At 46.2% G+C, this 17,109-nt stretch overlaps 1 protein-coding gene across 1 annotated transcript in view; it reads right to left on the reverse strand.

Annotated features, from left to right (window-relative positions):
• ARHGEF28 (Rho guanine nucleotide exchange factor 28) overlaps nucleotides 1–17,109 on the reverse strand; it is a 251,694-nt gene that overhangs the window by 108,433 nt on the left and 126,152 nt on the right. The window contains 2 exon segments of the mRNA XM_058656335.1: nucleotides 2,296–2,350; nucleotides 10,851–10,909. Of these exon segments, the coding sequence (XP_058512318.1) occupies nucleotides 2,296–2,350; nucleotides 10,851–10,909 (114 nt within the window).

Below are 17,109 nucleotides of genomic sequence, written 5' to 3' on the forward strand. Positions count from 1 at the left end.
AAGGACAGACTGGCCCCGCATCAGGAAAACAGAAAGGCGGGGTGGGGAGGAGCAAAGCTCTTTGGCTGGTGTTGCTGGGGAAGCACATGTTTCAAGGATAGAAGGGAATGATTGCCATTGCGTTAAGTACACGAGAGGTACAAAGAAAAAGATCCTTCCGTATCCCCTAAGGTATGCATTTTAAACAGTGAAGAAGAACTGTAGGGAGAGCCCAATTTATACCTTACATCTCTGCATTCTTACTTCTCTGATAAGTAAACAGCAAATGTCTTAGTTGAATCTCCTACGGAAACCAACCAGAGAAAAGCTCCGAGCATTCCTAGAGCCCCTGAAGTGGAACATGGTGGACTGAGGACCACTCCAATCATTAACCACTGGGCTCCCAGAACAGCCTGCCCACAGGCCGCTCACGAAAAGACAAGGGGGTAATCTTTAAGAACCCCCAGAAGTACACCAGGGGCAGCTTGCGTTCACCACTTCCCATCACAGCCTCCTCCAGACACTGGTCAAGTCCAAAGGCACCCCTTGTAATTTAACATTCTCTTGTCTTCTGAAGGCTCAGAAGATAAAAATGGCAGCAGCTACGCTTCGTGGATAAAATATGGCATGGCTGGGTTCTGATGTCCTCCTCGCCAAATGCTCGCACTCACTGTTTGCTTCCCCACTAACGCGTGTCAGAAAGAAACAAAAACAAGCGCAGGAGGACACTGCAAAGCAAACCCGAACACGGAGGCTGGAGACAGGGAAAGAACACCAGAGAATCAAAGCGAGGATTGTTCTGACAGATGCGAGCGAGGTTTGCTAAGAAGCCAGAAATTCCAAGTCCTGAAAGCCTCCTTGGCGACTCCCCAGGACACTGGAAACTACCTCTGAGAATGCTTGGTGATGGGAAGCAGCAGTCCCAGGCACCTTAGTTTTAGAGAATGACTGGAATGCTCACCTCACCCTCTCCAACTAGGGAAAGCACAGACCTTCCCAAAATGCTCATCAGTGTGAAAAATTACATTGTTTGTTGTTTCTACCACTGGAACGCCTGGATTCTGAAGACAAAGGTTCAAGTCCCAATGCTTGGGTCCTTGTAAGCAGGGCCAGCCTCACTCAGGGTCACAACTTCACCCTACTCTACAACAGTGTCTGGCACTACAGAAACACCTGCTGAACACAAGGAAAAATCCCCATTACTCTGTCTCTTGTGCCCCCACTGCCCTCCTCTATACATGGGGTAGCAGGACCAGGTCATCTCCTGGAGTCCACAGTTCAGAGACTCCACCCACATGACATAATGACACGTCCAGCCTTACTCCTCACAACAACACCATCATCATTAACCAAAAAAATAAGCGTTCAACACAGTCTAACCACCCCAAAACTCTCTGCTACCAACCTAGTCCTCACTCATCTTTTATCAGCAGCAAATAGTTAATCATTTTCATATCCTGGGTACTTGCTTTCACTTGAATTGGGTTTAATTTATACATAGCTATGTTATGACACTCTGCTAGAGCTCAAGCTGGCTGTGCTCCAGCTTTGAATTTAAAGCAAGAGTGTGGTTAATATGTTCCCTACAAGGGCACTGGACTCCAAGGCTATCACTGGCCTGCTGACCATGAATCCCCTGGTCCTCCAGGTTGCAGAGGCCCCAGGAACACGGGCATCCAGGCCATCAAGCAGAGACTAGAAGACAGAAACAGACAGCTGATGCCTCCTGCCTACAACTGCATGGAGGTTTCGAACTCACACAGAACATCCCCTGCCCTGAGGACTCTCAAGGTACCAGGACCACTCAAGACTCCGACTCACACCGAAGGGTTACACACTTGGCATAGCCGCTCTCTGAGAAATAACTAAAGTTTCCTTTTCAGTTCACTGTTGGAATGGCTTTCAGTTTTACAGAAAGGCCAAGAGAAACAGCACAGGACAACACTAACATAAACATAGAAATACCACTGTTAACACTCACTCCACTTTCCATCTGTAAACAGACACCTGCTCTTACAAGCACACACTGTGCTCCCTCATACGTAGATTGTTCTCTTGGCCCAGTTATTGGTAACTCGCATACAGCATGACCCTTACCTATGTGACTCTATCCCTGAGACATACATAGGCTTTGGGGTTAAAACCGTGATTGTATACATTCCTTTCTTATAACATCCAGAAAATTAATGAAATACAAAAAAAAAGCCATTTTGTTGTTATAACATAAGAAAAAAATTTTAAATGTAGTAATAAGAAAAATCGTATGCTGAACACAAGCTAATATAGTCCCCAGTGGCAGTTTCAGCTGAGCAGCACACAAAACAAGTGCACGCTGAGGCTTCTGGCTGGCTGGCCAATTCACCTTACTCCTCTGCAACTGGCCTTGAGCACAGCTAAAAAGCAAGCAAGAAACAAGCACTTCTATTTAACATGAGAAGGAAGGAAAAAGACCCTTGAAGCTAGGATGTAGTCTAGTCTAGGGGAAGTGCAGGTCGCACAGAAAGTGCGTGGACTGTCCCCAAAAGGCCACACAGCAGGTACAATGCGGAAACCCACCTGCAGTGCCAGCAAATTAGCCCATGGACATGAGCCTTTCCTCCATGAATCAGACAAGTGCTCAGACATCCCTGCAGGAGGAAAGAGGTCAGAAGGACTCCTTTCTTGCTTTTCTAAACCTCAGATGGCAAAAAATGGCCACCTGCTAAGCCCAACCAAGGATCAAACAGCAGCGACACAGGGCACCACCATTGTGCCCTCACACACCAGCTTCTCATTAGTGTTCAAGGCTTGACCACAACTAGAGGGGGCCCGACCACAACAAGAGGGGACTGCAGCTAAGAGGCATCACAGCAAGCCCACCACGGTTCTAACCATGCTACAAATGAGTGGATAGTCTTCCTCTGACTCTTAACAATTGCCATGCTTAACCATTATTTCCCATGAGCTTTATAATATAGGACTTCATTCCTTGAAGGTACAAAGGCCTTCTGTTTTAATGACCATTTAAAAACCCCTTCCTTCTAACATCTATAAGTCAGCAAAATAGAATATCTATGTATACAAGATTTGTTTTCATTAACCTGCCCTTGCAAACTGAAACAACACAAGTAGAAAGCCAGTATCAAACATAGGCGTCATTCGCTGTACATCCCAGAAGGACTAGAAATGTTTAAATCAACAAGACTCCTCATTGTCAAGGTAACTCCAAAGTAGCTCTGATTAAGTGAATCCAAAACACTGACCTTGAACTAAACACATTTTTTTAACAAAGTCCCTTACACCAAGGAGAATATAAAGTAAAAGCAACAGAAAAGGAAAGAAGTTTTCCCCAGAAGTCTACCTTCAAAACATTTCTACAGTAAGAGTTTTCTAAAGACGTGTGTCAGCATGCGCCGTATCCCAAAACAGGCTGGCAAAGAAACAAGGAAGAGAAAGGCAAGAATATGAACATGTCGTGCTTGGCTCCAGGGAAGAAGCCCAGACCATCGCAATCTACCTTGTTTGGATGCCCTCCGGCGAATCTTCATTTTGGGAAAGGAAGGCCAGGAGTAGTTAAAAGGTGAGTCGGAGTCAGAATCCATTCTCTGTTTTGGTGAAACGGACAGGTTACACAGTACACACTCAGGAAGCACTCGGTGGAGCCAGGAGGCAAGCCTCCCGCGTGATGTAAAAGGAAGGAATGAGGCTGCATGAAATAGCGCCCCAACACCGGGGAGGGAGAGGCAAGCCCTGCGTTGCTGGCTCCAGGCGTTCAGGCATGTAGACCGACCAGGAGGCTGTAAATATTAAAGCCAAACCAGGGAAGGAAAGGGGGGGATGGGGGGAGCCAAGCGCCTCTCAGATCCATCGCAGTCCAGTTATTCAAAAGGTCACCAGGAGCAAATGAATCATTAACTCCCCTCGTCTTGTTGCTGGAAATGGAGATGAAGAAGGAAGGTAACTGGGAATTGACAGGGAGCTGCCTGGCATCCAAGAAAAACCTCCCAGGGCAGGCGCTTGCTTTGCCGAGGGACTGGAGGATGGCTCTGCACCAAAACCACCCTGTGCGCAGGGAGATCAAGGTTGAGGATTATGTGTGTGGACAGCCAGGGAGCTTGATCCACGGGCGAATGAAGGCTGGCGCACCCAGGGCAGGGCCCTTTCCAGGGCAGTCTATTCTTTCGTTTGAACAGCTTTGTAGCTCCAGGAGTTTAGAAGCTCTGATAATACACTGAAGAGCCAGTCTCCCCATCCTTTCTGTCCTAAAGTGGTTGGAAGTTTCAACTTTCATGCAGAATTGCACTCATTTCATGGGATCTGTGTAAAGGCATCTACTGCCGTTCAGCAAAACTGGTGCATTTTCCTGAATTGTCACCGAGTGTGGCCATCGATCCTGGGCATTTAGGTGCCTTTATAACTCTGGTATAAACTTGCTGGCCATCTCAACAGAGCTAGTGACTAATTTACCACAAACCAGCCGTTCTTGCACAGTCTCCCTAAACAATTCTGCAGTAATTAGCATTCAGGAGAAACCCATTACTGCCTGCCCATAAATCACGGCACTGCTCAGACTTCTCCCCTGCTTCTCCAGGCACACAGATGAGCTCAAAAACAGCAAGCAGGGGCTGGGGGTTGAGGTAGGGGGGAAGGAAGGGACAGTAGACCAAGTCTTGTAGGGAAGGCTCTTGGAAACATTTCTTGGAGTAGGAATAATAGCGAGAAGTGTTGTGTTTTCTTTTGCTTGGTCAGTCGATGCCCAAATAAACCAAAAGACTCTGCAAACAATATGAGAGTGCTTTGAAATCTGCAAATGTGGAACGTGACAAGGATGCATCTTAATTAGTATTCTTCAATCATTTTCCAAGTTGTTGGCAGTAGCACGCCAGGCTGTTGAAGAAAACAGCTGCCCAGCCTTGTCTGTAACAGCTAAACCCGCCTGAAGGGGCAGACGCTGACTGGCACACACACGACAGGAGAAAGAGGACATACCCACTACGCTCCAAATCAAATCAAAATCACTATTGCATAAATCCCCATTGTGTTTTTATATGGATTTGCTCTATAAACATACAACTGGGACAAAATACAGCTAGAGTTGCAAGCAGTGCAACTGAAGGAAAAGAATTTTGAATATATTTTCCAGTCCATCGCATTTTATTGAGGAATAACTGCAATTTTTTTCTTTATCAGCAGAATACAATTATAAAGAAAAATGACTCTCAACCCATACACCTGGGTGGGGGTTTAAGTTCATATAGAACTTTAATTTTAAAAACATACACAGAAACGGGCTTGGCAGCATGGCCTAGTGGCTAAGGTCCTCGCCTTGATCCCATATGGCCGCTGGTTCTAATCCCGGCAGCTCCACTTCCTCTCTGTCTCTCCTCCTCTCAGTACGTCTGACTTTGTAATAAAAATAAAATAAATCTTAAAAAAAAAAAAAACATACACAGAATCACCTGGGTGAGGATTTACTTTCAGTCCGTTTTAGAGTTCAGTGTCATGTCTGCGACGCAGCACACCTTTGCTAATGATTGTCAGCTACAGTGGCTTCTGGGAAACATTCACAGGCAGTAAAAGCCAGCGTGCTCCGAGCACTTCCACATGGCGCGTGGGCCGCGTGCATGTCCACAGCCCCCAGGACTGTCCCCTCGAGCCCGGCCAGGCATCCTACGCTTGACTTCAAAGTTGATTCGGAAGGGCCTTCTTCAACACTACCACTGCAGTTGGCTTTCTCACTCACGCTTGAAGTACCAGTCATGTTTCTTAAAAACGCCTTCCAGATCATCCTCTCTGAAACCTCAAGCAAATCAGTCCAGTAAATTTTACAGCTTCTTCTACTGTCTGGCCACGGAAGCCCCCCAGAGTCTTAACTGCCCTGAAGATCCTTCCAAAGCATTAACTGCTAGGCACTCAGTTCACAAAATGAAAACAAACCTAAACCCCCATAAGCACAGGTACCTGCAACCACACTTACTCCGAGTGAGCCCTCTGGCAAGGGGATCCTTTGCCGAGTGCCTGTTCCTTGAAGTGTCGTAACACAAGGAATAAGGAAGAACTTTCCATAGCACAAACGTCATACATGCCATTTCCAGAATGTATTATTTGTCTCATGTTTGATAAAGCAGTTGTAGTTTTCTTAAGATATTACATTTGCTTGAAAATTTATAATCTAATAACTTAAAATAAAAGACAAGGGATCTTTAGGGCCAGAACCTATGGAATTTACATATTAATTAAGCTGGTTTATTTGGGGTTGAGGAGTTTACGACGGAGACAGAAGAATCTCCCCTCTCTCAGCTGCATTTCACAAATTCAGTTACTGTGTAAGATGAAAGGAGCAGGCAATATGGAATGTGCCGGGCACAGTTAGTGCTGATGAGAAACAGCAGCATCTCCAGGACACGGCGACACCAGTGTAAACACGAATTCACCTGTACTGGCCCGTGTTGGGCATCTCAAAGTCCAATCAACGACAGAAAACCAGTCACCTGGTCCCTTCTCCTTCGTGTTAAAAAATAAACTCCAACTGCTTAATCATTTCATTTAAACTCAAGCAGGGAATCCTTTTTCCATTTTTATATTTCCTCCAGACTCATAACACACATGATGATAACCATTTCAAATCTGCAGACCTAACTAAAAAACGTGCTTTTACTCATTGCTTTTGTAATCACCTAGGAGAAACCAGCACTCCTTCTCCCCAGTTCCAAGGATCACTCCCTCCTTGTCTGTACCTGCGAGTCACCGCGGCCCTTCTACCTGCAGGCCAGTTAACTCAGGCTTTCCAAAGCTTAAAACCATGGGAAAACAGGGGACTTGCATTAGGATCACCTAACCTCCAAGCTACATTCCATATGCTGCCTTTTATTTTATCTCTTTCAGCAAAATATAGGCGGAACAATAGACCCATTCTTGTGTCAGACGGCATTCCAGACTTCGAACTTACAAGGTTTTTCCAATCTAAAGAAAACACAAAATTTCAAGGTACACTTCATGTCTCCTGCTTGCTTTAATGTTTATATTAACCTAAAAATCCTCCAGATGCTTTCTTTCAATTTATGAGATAAGAGGCCTATCAATAAATGCTAAAATGATCTCATTTAAGGAAAAGAAAAATTTTTTTCTCACATTCCACAAAGAGAATTTCACCCAAACAATAAGGCCACACATACAAAGGGAAAAATACGCTAAATAAAGAGAACCGAATCGAGCTTAGAGCACTGGGCTGGGATTACGGTAAGCCAGTAATGGTTACTACCAGAAATAATTTTCAGAACTTCAACAAGTACAAAAAGATCTCATTGACACACATCAAATGAATAAAACTTGCATCAGAATTTGCACAAAATAACTTTGTATTCCCAATGGCCTTCTTAGGATATTTCTCAGCCAAACTAAATCATTTTAAGTTTCAGTCTGCGGTAGGGAGCTGACACTCCCTACACCTATACACCCATACACACACACACACACACACACACTCAAGAAAAGCAATCCATGAAGTTTCTCCATTTTGAGATGTGCAGAGAGTTCTGCCAAAAATTAGGCCTGGAAATTTATTTTCCAGAAGAGCAGAGCTCCACCAAGGTTCTCACTACCTCTCCCTTTTTCCATTGTGTTCATGTTGCATGTAACATTAGATACACATAGATACACACATGACAGTGAATAGCCTCAGCAGAGGATCCGCTACCACTTACAGGAGTCCTAGCTGTTAGGAATTCATGCTCAAGACCCCGCGTGGAACCATCTCCACATTTTCACGGGAACTTACAAAGTACTGTATTCCTAAGCATTCAGAGTTCAGGAGCATTAATCCCATTTCCAAACCATTCGTGATGCCAGGAGAAAAAGAGAAACCAATCGGATTAGTTCTGGTTCGCTGTTTACGTAACTAGCACTACTCACTGTACCATCTCCACCCAGCTCCCCACCAACACCCAAGCCTCAAACAGGGCTCTTGAAAACGCATTCCACACTACTCCCAACAGGCTGCTTCAGGGGGCTGTGCTCCCTGTGTCCCTGGGTGCACCTCTGTCCTGAGCTCCCGGGGAGTAGCTTCCTCCTGGCCCTACCCATGACCAATGAAGGCTGTGTCTTTGGGATTGGGGACATCTGAACCTCATGTCCTAATGTTTGCTTCCTTCTCTCCTCAACTGGCTTTCTGCTTGCTTGTGTGAGGTTGGCTGGGTCCCTGGTTGGTTGCTGGGTTTCCTTCAACATCCAGCGTGGTCTCAACTGCCCTCCTAGTGCTCAGCTTCGTAGTCTCAGCAACCACTCATGCATCTTGTTTTACACTTCAGTCAGGAACAACAGAGGCAAGGCCATGAGCCAAGGTACCAAAGGGTGCTAAGATTAGAGCCGTCATACATGCAGACCAGATCAGCCTATAAAACTGACCATTCATGTAAGACAGGGATGAACGGAGCACTTTTTTGCCCTCCCTTAATGGGAGGATGGATGGCTTTTTATCTTTCTTCCTGCAACCAGAAGTCTTAGCACAGCATCATTTTAGAAATTCTATCATTCACATGATCACAACAATGTCAAAGAAATGCATACATAGGGAAAATGTTAGCAGGAAATTCACCTAAAAATTAATAACTGTCTTTGGATGAGAGAAAAGAATTCCCACATTTTTCTTCACCAAATGTCCAGTTTTTCTCTGGTGGACTTTTACTATTTCTAACTATTCTATGAGAGTGTTATTTTTTGTTGTTGTTGTTCCAAAAATGCTTATCTAGTAATATGTCTTTAACATCTTTGCTGGGGTTAGGGCCAAGCCCATTTCCTCCATCCAGCCCTGACATGGCAGATCTGGCCTTACGTACACCCAAAGTGCAGTTGCGCAAAATGCCCCACACCAAGAGGATGAGCCAGTCAATTCCAGCCCCCAGTGCCACCACTGATGTTGCTGCCTGTCTCATCACCACCTTCTCTCCTGGAGAAAGTGAAAACACTCTGAGTGCCCATTTTGTCAGGTCATTTTCACTAAGCCTTCACTTCTTCCCATCCAACTTGTCACTGACATGCAACTCTAGTGAAACCAATTTCCTGTCATTGTTAGTGCAGTGCAGTGCAGATGGCGACAAACAGTTCAGTGCAGGGTAATCATTTGGGTAGCAGCATGGCTGATCCAGCCAGGCCTCCACAGCCTCCCAGGCCCGCCACAAGCCCACTTTCTGAGGGAGCTACAGCACCACCTTCCAGCAACAGGGCCCTGCACTGGAAATCTTCATTTCTAATCAAAACCACAAAGCTTCATGTTTTCAGGAGCAGCCCTCTAAAAGTAGTTTGTGTGGTCAACAATAGTACAGTGGGTTCAGCAGCCCCTTGAAACACTAGCTTCCCATATCAGACCCCATGGTCCCAGAGCAATGTCCTCCACCCCATGAAACTTCATTACGCCCTGCTCACCCCCACATGACTCAAGGTCAAGGCCCCCCCATCAGTGTGAATGAAACCAAATGCAATGGGAGAGTCTGGTGGGGACATCCTCACAGCATTGGGAGCGAGAAGACCATTTGCAGACAGGAACGTCCCAGTCTGGGAGGCAAGCTCCCCACCTTGCCAAGGGCTCTGCTGGTCCCTCAGACAGGAATCCCCCATCCTGAGGCCAAGGCGGGTGGAGCACTTCAGCTCAGCAGCGGGTACTCCCGGTGGGCAGCAGGTGAGGTGGGGATAGAGGCGGGTGAGTGAGGGGAGCCTGAAGCCAGCCCACATGAAGCTCTGAACATCAAGGTCACCAACCACGTCCTCGCCCCTTGACAGCTGCACAGATTCACCTGAAACCAGTGGGCAGTGTGGACTCTGCAGGAACAGGGCAGTCCAAGCAGTAACTAGCAGTGTCCAGCTGGGAGTAAAACTGCTCCGCAAGCCTGGATGGTTTGCTGGCTTTGTTTGTTACACTGCATTCGGAGCCCCAACCACAGTTACCATACTGTAGCCAATGCTCAGTAGCTTTCCCAGGAAGGAATACTATAGATGAAAATATGTTTTCAATTCCTTTTTCTGTGAGTGAAATTGAACATCCTTTCATCTGATTATTGTTACAGCCCTTGCCTATTTTCCGACTGGATACGACTGTCTCGCTTTCTATGTTGGCTGAACACTTCATTTAGTGGTGTCTATAAGCCCTTGACTACAATATCAATTGGAAATGTCATCTTGAAAAGTAAAACTTTGTGAATTAAAAAGATCATCCAATCTATATTCTTCGTGTCTGTAGGATCTACAGTACAAGTGCAAGAAAAGCTCTGTTTGGGAACGTACCGGATGCCAGAGAGGCCTGTTCATGTTCCTTCAGCTGACCCTCCAGGCTGCTGACGCCCTGAAACAGATAAAGCCAGGTCCGGCAGTACGGTAATTTTTAGTAATATTTATTCTATACTTCTACGTGTTCCTTTATTTTCATGAACTAGAAAAGTCACTTCAGAAAAAAAAAAAGCAGTAAAATATGTATCACCTCTTATAAACAGAAAGCTAGGCTTCTACTCCATGTTCATTTAAGAGCTGAAAATTAAGAGAGGGACTTTGGGCAAGCAGCAACATGCCCGAAGGCTGTCCAGGTCAAATTCTGTTCAGAGTATCTGAGAACGACGCGTGTCATCCCACTGACAGCCAACCTCCACCAAGACCAAACGCCAAGTGCACGGCTGCTTTGGAACACGTTTCCATACACCTTGCTCGTGCCAACAGTTCAGAAAGACAGTAAGGTTTATTCATACAAAAGCAGGCACTCGAATCTGATCATGGCCCGCAATTCTTCCAAATGCAGCTTGGGATACATCTCTGCTATTCTGCGGGTTTTTCTTTTTTTTTTTTTTTTTCACCACCATATCTTCACACCTGCTGTCCCTCGGTGCCGAGAAAGAAGCAGGATGGGCAACCATTACCTTGGCGTTCTCCTCGGTAGGTGATGGTCCACTGGGCACCAAGTGCTTAACCTCTGCAAGAAGAAGACACCTCATCATCTTGTGCTGATCAGAATTCTTGTCTGATATCAAAAGGCTTCCTCCTGAGCCAGAATTTTGGGTCAAAAACATTCTGACACCTGATAACCCAATTGCCCACAAACTCTGCTATGATGCACGTAGACGAAGTATGAACACGCCCTGGAGCTCACACAGGATATCTTTGGGGAATAGAGATTTCCGGGGAGGGATGCTTACCACTCAAGGCCTTACAGCAATGCCACACTCCCTTTCCTCATTCTTTCAAGAAGTGGCTGGCTTTACTTCCGGTTTGTTGAAAATCTAAAATCCCCAAGGCCCCCTGCATGAGCCTGAAGGCGGAGGCCAGGCTGATCTGTTAGCAGCCCCAGGCACACTGGATGTCCCCCTCTGAGCAAGGGATTTCCTGGAAGCAGGAGTGATCTGCTGTTCTGAGATGAACAGGAAGGCTCATTGAATGGGGCATTTTCTTTCTCCCTGGTTGGACTGATTGGTTCTCTTCCCAAATGCTCAGCTGCCTGTCAGCAAGAGCTACTGCCATGGCAACAACCACCCCGAGAGCAGGTTTGGGTCTGGAGAGTAAAAGACTGCAGATCATAGCCCCAAATGCATGGGAACACACAACACTGGGAAACCTCCCGCTCCACTTGGAGCTCAGCTTCCCTGCCTTCCACAGTTCTCCTGAACCCTGGGGAAATCCCAGGAACTGTCCCAGCAGGTGCATTAAACAGACTTGACTCTACTTTTACAGCCTTACTAATTTTTCCAAAAAAAAAAAATTTATTTGAATGTCAGAGTTGGGGTGGGCTGTGGCAGGCAGTCAGCAGCACCTTCCATCTGCTAGCTTATTCCCCAAGTTAGGCTAAAACAAGCGAAAGCCAGGGGCTACTCCCAGGTCTCCCACATGGGTGGCAGGGGCCCAAGCACTTGGGTCATCCTGTCTTTTCCAGTCCTTTAGCAGGAAGTTGGATTGGAAGTGCAGAAAGTAGGGCACAAACTGGTACCCATTATAGGATGCTGTCACTGTATCAAGATGCCAGCCCCAATCCTACTAACTGAAGTTCCCTAATGCTTCCACCCTCCAGGTGGATTTATTTAAGTTCTTCTTACTGCCAAGTAACCAAGCCAAGAGTGTTTGTAAAATCTGCTTAGGGCTTGGATCAAGCAAGTAACCCTACATTTGCACTCCATGGTGGCTTAGGGAATCCTGCACAACCCACATAAGGCCTCCAGGTGGCAGCAGAATCCCATTTGCAGGGATAGCATTATCAGAGGAAAAAAATGTCCAACTGGTGAACAGCCTTCAAGAGCCTGCCTGTTCTTTAAGCCTCATTGTCCAAAGTACAAATTTAAAACAAAGTTTTTGCTTGCATGGCACAGGTTTTAAAAAACTGACATCCAGCACCCACCATGATGTGTCTGCCACATTACAGGTACACAGTACATGATATGTCTTTGAAATGTACACACCCAAACTAAAAACTGGAATGAATGCTGAAAATACCACCAAAATGTTAGGAAAAAAAGGGGGGGAGAATATGAGGTTATTCAGAACCAAAGTTTCAACAGGCACCTGTGTAATGCCATCAAGAGTCAAACACTTTTCTTCTGTCCATAAAGGCACCTCGGACCATGAGCTCTGAAGTCAACACTGCATTTTGCAGAGGAGTGCTCATCCAGGGCCCGGTGTCCCCAGAAAGGACGGCTCTGATAACAACCTACGGTCCCACCTGCCAGCACGCTGTGGTCCCAGCTTCCTCCCCTGCCCCCACACACAAGCTAGCCTTTGCACAATACCATGTCTAGCCACACTTCTCCTCGAAGTCACTTCAAAATTCCACAGACTGTACTCAGACCGCCTTCCTGAAAGTCACACTTCCGCATTTCAAATCTAACTTGCCAGGTTTAATGATCTGGTGATAAAGGCTTGATCAAATATTCAGGACAGAGTGCAGATTCAGGACAATAACCTATCTTTAGTGAATCTAGGACTAAACAGAGCCGTATCTTAGAGCTTTCAAAGAATTTGGCACTCATTCTACTGGACTTTAATTAAATTGGTCCGGGAGAGTTTCTGCTCAATTAGTAGGATCCTTTTACACTACCCACTGTACCACCAATTACACAGTGCAATCAAACCACTTATTGCCATAGCAACCTTGAGCAGATAATGATATCAGTAACTCTAGCCAGTCTCTCTTAAAGGCCCATAATTCTTGCCTTTTAGGCCCACCCAGAAGTAAGGATTACCCCTCCTAAATCAGACTTAACAAACTTGATAAACATGTTCTTTTGATTGCCAAACTATAATGGAAGAAGAGATAATCTCCAATACTTAATGTTCACGAGTGGCATTAAGTGGGTTCTAAATACAGGGTTAAGTAGCTATAAGATTCATATCAATGTGTTATGAAGAAGCAGATCTGTCCGAAAGATGTACTGCCTCCTTTCGTCAAATGGGGTCACTGAGACCAGAGGAAAGCATGGGAGAAATTTACACAAATATACAGAAGCTCAGAGTTCTCTGTTCACTGGGCCATGCCCACCTGATTCCTCCACCTTACAGGCAGCCAGGCCACCAATAGGTTCATGAATTTCCCTGTCCGCAGCCAAGTGCACATCTAGCAAAGACTTGCAAAGCGGTGTCCAAAACACAGCCAACCACCAAGGGCCACGCTCTCACACTGCTGTGCCACAAATGCACCCTGCTGGCAGCAGCCCCAGGCATCTCCCCTGGCAGCACACAGGGGCACTGCCTGGCCTTTGAACATATCCTGGGACTTCTGGGACAGCAGCACAAGCTTCCCCAGTGCTGGGCACACACCAGGCACTCAGCAGCCGCCCTCTTCCACCCACATCCCATGACCAGGACCAGGGTTCCCCAGAGTCACAGCGACAGGCTGCTTCCTTGTTGGAGCTACCAATCCAAAGCCTTCCATGCCCGCCCAGCCTCATCACAGCTTCGAAACAGGGAGACGGGGGCAGAGAGAAGAGAGGCTCTTCCCTGGGCTCCTCCCTGCCCTCCAGCTCTGTTGGCCTAACAGCCACCCTCCCAACCGCTACTGAGATGTTACTGCTCACTACTCTTCGCTTGTACACACTGTTGCATGGCTTAATCCTAGAGCGCAACCACGACTGACCAGTGTCCAGCTAGGAGCTCACATGGATGCATGTTCCTGAAGCTTCCCTTCCCTCCTAACACAGAGACCACTGTAACACTCGGCACTCGCACCTCAGTAGCCCAGGAACTCCTGTTTCCTCTCAGATGGGACTCTGTACAAACCTTCCTTTGCCTGTGCACTCTAGATATGGGCTGGCAGAGCCGCTGAGGCACCCACAGCCACAGCCACATGAGCCTGTCCTTCAGAGCCTAACCCATTATTCAACTGGCTCGACTGGTCCCTGCTCAACAGCAGCCAGAAAAAAGATGCCGGAATTCCAGCCTTTGCGCAACACATTGCTCTTACATTGGGTTATTTTTACATTTCTGCTCCATATTATCCCAGCAAGAACTTCCTTCAAAACATCTATTTAAATAACTTTCAGCACTTGGGAAAGACTAAGAAAAAATAACAATACGACTAAATACAATTATATTGTTATTTACTTCTGCACATACACACACACAAATATTCCAGCTGACTATGGATACGTATAAGTAAATGCATAATAAACACCTTTGCTAAAAGGTCCATAGAATTCCCTCATTTGAAGTGAGCCATGAAACTGCTTCTAGCACATTCACAGCTGCAACAGCTATGCAACCATCACGGCATTCAATTTCAGAGCACTGTCTGTCATCATGCAGAGAAACTGTAGACCCCTCATTTCTCCTCAACCCACCCAGCTCCTACACCCCAGCCTTAGGGGAGCAACTCATCTACCATGTCTCAAGGGATTTGCTCACTAGGTAGTTGATAAAAATGGAATCACACAACCAATGGCTTTCGTAACTGCCTTGCTTCACACTTACACCTGTGAGATACATACATGTCTGCATATGGACATTTCTATTTCACATTTTGCTCATCCATTTCTCAGCTGGTGGGCATGCGAGTGGTTTCCAGCATCTGCTGGGACACTGCTCAATGAACCTCTACAGGCAAGTTTCTCTGCAGATGTTTCTACTGTGGGTTCATGTAACCACATTTAATCTATGTTTAAAATAAAGAAAGATTTTTCGTGTTTTCTATGTAATAGCCCTAGCCTTAAAGTCTCAGAACAATTCAGTCATGTGGGGAAAAAAATACTACTGGCCTGAAATTTGGTTGCAATTAAGCAGAAGCTCTAACTCGTTACATTTCAAAGTGAAGTCAAGGAATACTTTCCCTAATTTGATCAATTGCTTCAAACCCTCTTTGAAAGATTAAAAAAAACGAAATTCAATTTTGTCTCAGGACTACTTTTACATCCCCAAGACTTCAAACTTAGATTGTATTTCAATTCAATAAAGATGTGAACTCCTTAGCTGTATTTTCAAGCTAAGTTCATTTCAGCTCTATTAGCATCCTTAGTGGCCGTTTAATACGTGTCTGTTCTTTGGCCTCCTAATTTGACCCAGCCTAGCCCAAACAAAGGATCCATTTCAGTTTATCCCATCTGGCCCAGCTCTTAAGTGGTGAGTTCAAAGGCAGAACTTGATTTCTCCCCAGTTCACGTTATGATTCTTTAATTCTGATAAACTGAGCAGTGAGAGGAATTTTAACTTATGAGAGGGAAATACTAACGCATCTACAGTAATTTAAAAAATGCTCACCAGATGCACTTGACACCCTATCTTTTTCCTTGGTAAAAGTTCTTTGTGGGAATTGGGAGAAGGGCCAGTACAGTCTCCTGAGAAAGGACTGACTTGCTCTCTAGGATGATGGAAATAACCACACATCACTTTCTGGGCTTTAGCTACATTGTCTGAGTTCTTGCTTTGTCCTTGAATTGAAACATGTTCAATTGTACTAGTCAGTTCGTCATCACTGTATCAAAATGTCCAATACACACTACTAACCTAGGAAACCCTTGCTTAATCCAGAGTTTTGGAGACTCAAGTCCAAGATGAGGTAGCCCCAGGACCTCAAGGTTTGGAAAACACGGCCAATGGCAAAGGTGGGGCGAGCGGAGCAGCAGGATCGTTATCACCAGCAAGGAAGTAGAGACGGTAGTTGGGCCCAACTCAATTCCTACAGCCAAGCTTCCTACCAGAACCATCTGTCGAGGGCAAGCCCCCAGTGGCCTGCAGACCTCCTCCTGGATCCATCTCCTAAACATCACCACCAGATTAGGTGTTCCCCTCAACAACACCAACTTACGACTGTCGGGTTTCAGTGTCGGAGGGAGTCTACGTCCTGTTCAAACCTTAGCACTGACACAATCATTGCACAAAGTTCAATGTAGCAATTCACTACATACATACAATGTGTAATGATCAAATCTGGGTAATCAATATTTCCAGCAATTCTTCATTTCTTTGCATCTGTAGGCCACATACTCCTCTCTCCAAGTCCTCTACGAACCCTGCAATTCAGTGCTGTGCGCTCTAACCATCTGCTATGTGCCACGCAACACCAGAACCTGCTCTGCCAGCTAACCCTACCTAACGTGGTACCTGGTTTCCAACCTGCTCCCATCCCCCTCCTGACTCTCGTCTTCCACGTGGTCAACTTTTTCCACTTCCGTATCTGAGAGCCTGTGGCCTTCTATCTTGCTGTGCTGGCCCGTTTCATTGTATGAAAACACCAAAACACCATCCCTTCGAGAGAGCAGCAGCAAGCCCTTGGGTGAACTGCCCACACCAGGGTTAGGCAGAGCTGTGGATCCAGCGAGTTGCTGCCCTGCATAGCAACCTCCCGCGCGGCATGCCACCAGGCAGCTGGCCTCACTTAAACGACCTCTGCCATGGTAAGATACTGCAGCCACGTGCCAGAACTCTCCTTCAAAGCTCTCAAGTCAGAGTTCTTCAAATGAAAATCGCTAGGACAGGATCTGTACCCAGGTAAAAGCCCTCCTGTTTTCCCATGATACCTCCTTGAAGGATTGACCACGCAACACGCTCCACAGTTCACAAATGGAAGCGCACAGAGAGGTGGGAACGACCTGCCCCCTCGAACCACTACAGCCACAGTTGGTCACGTTCCGGTGTCTGAAAATCTCTATACCTTCAGATCACAATCAGCACATGTTCTATAACCTGTTCTGCCAAGCA

Source organism: Ochotona princeps, chromosome 28 (assembly GCF_030435755.1).
Source record: "Ochotona princeps isolate mOchPri1 chromosome 28, mOchPri1.hap1, whole genome shotgun sequence".
Classification (NCBI taxonomy): domain Eukaryota; kingdom Metazoa; phylum Chordata; class Mammalia; order Lagomorpha; family Ochotonidae; genus Ochotona; species Ochotona princeps.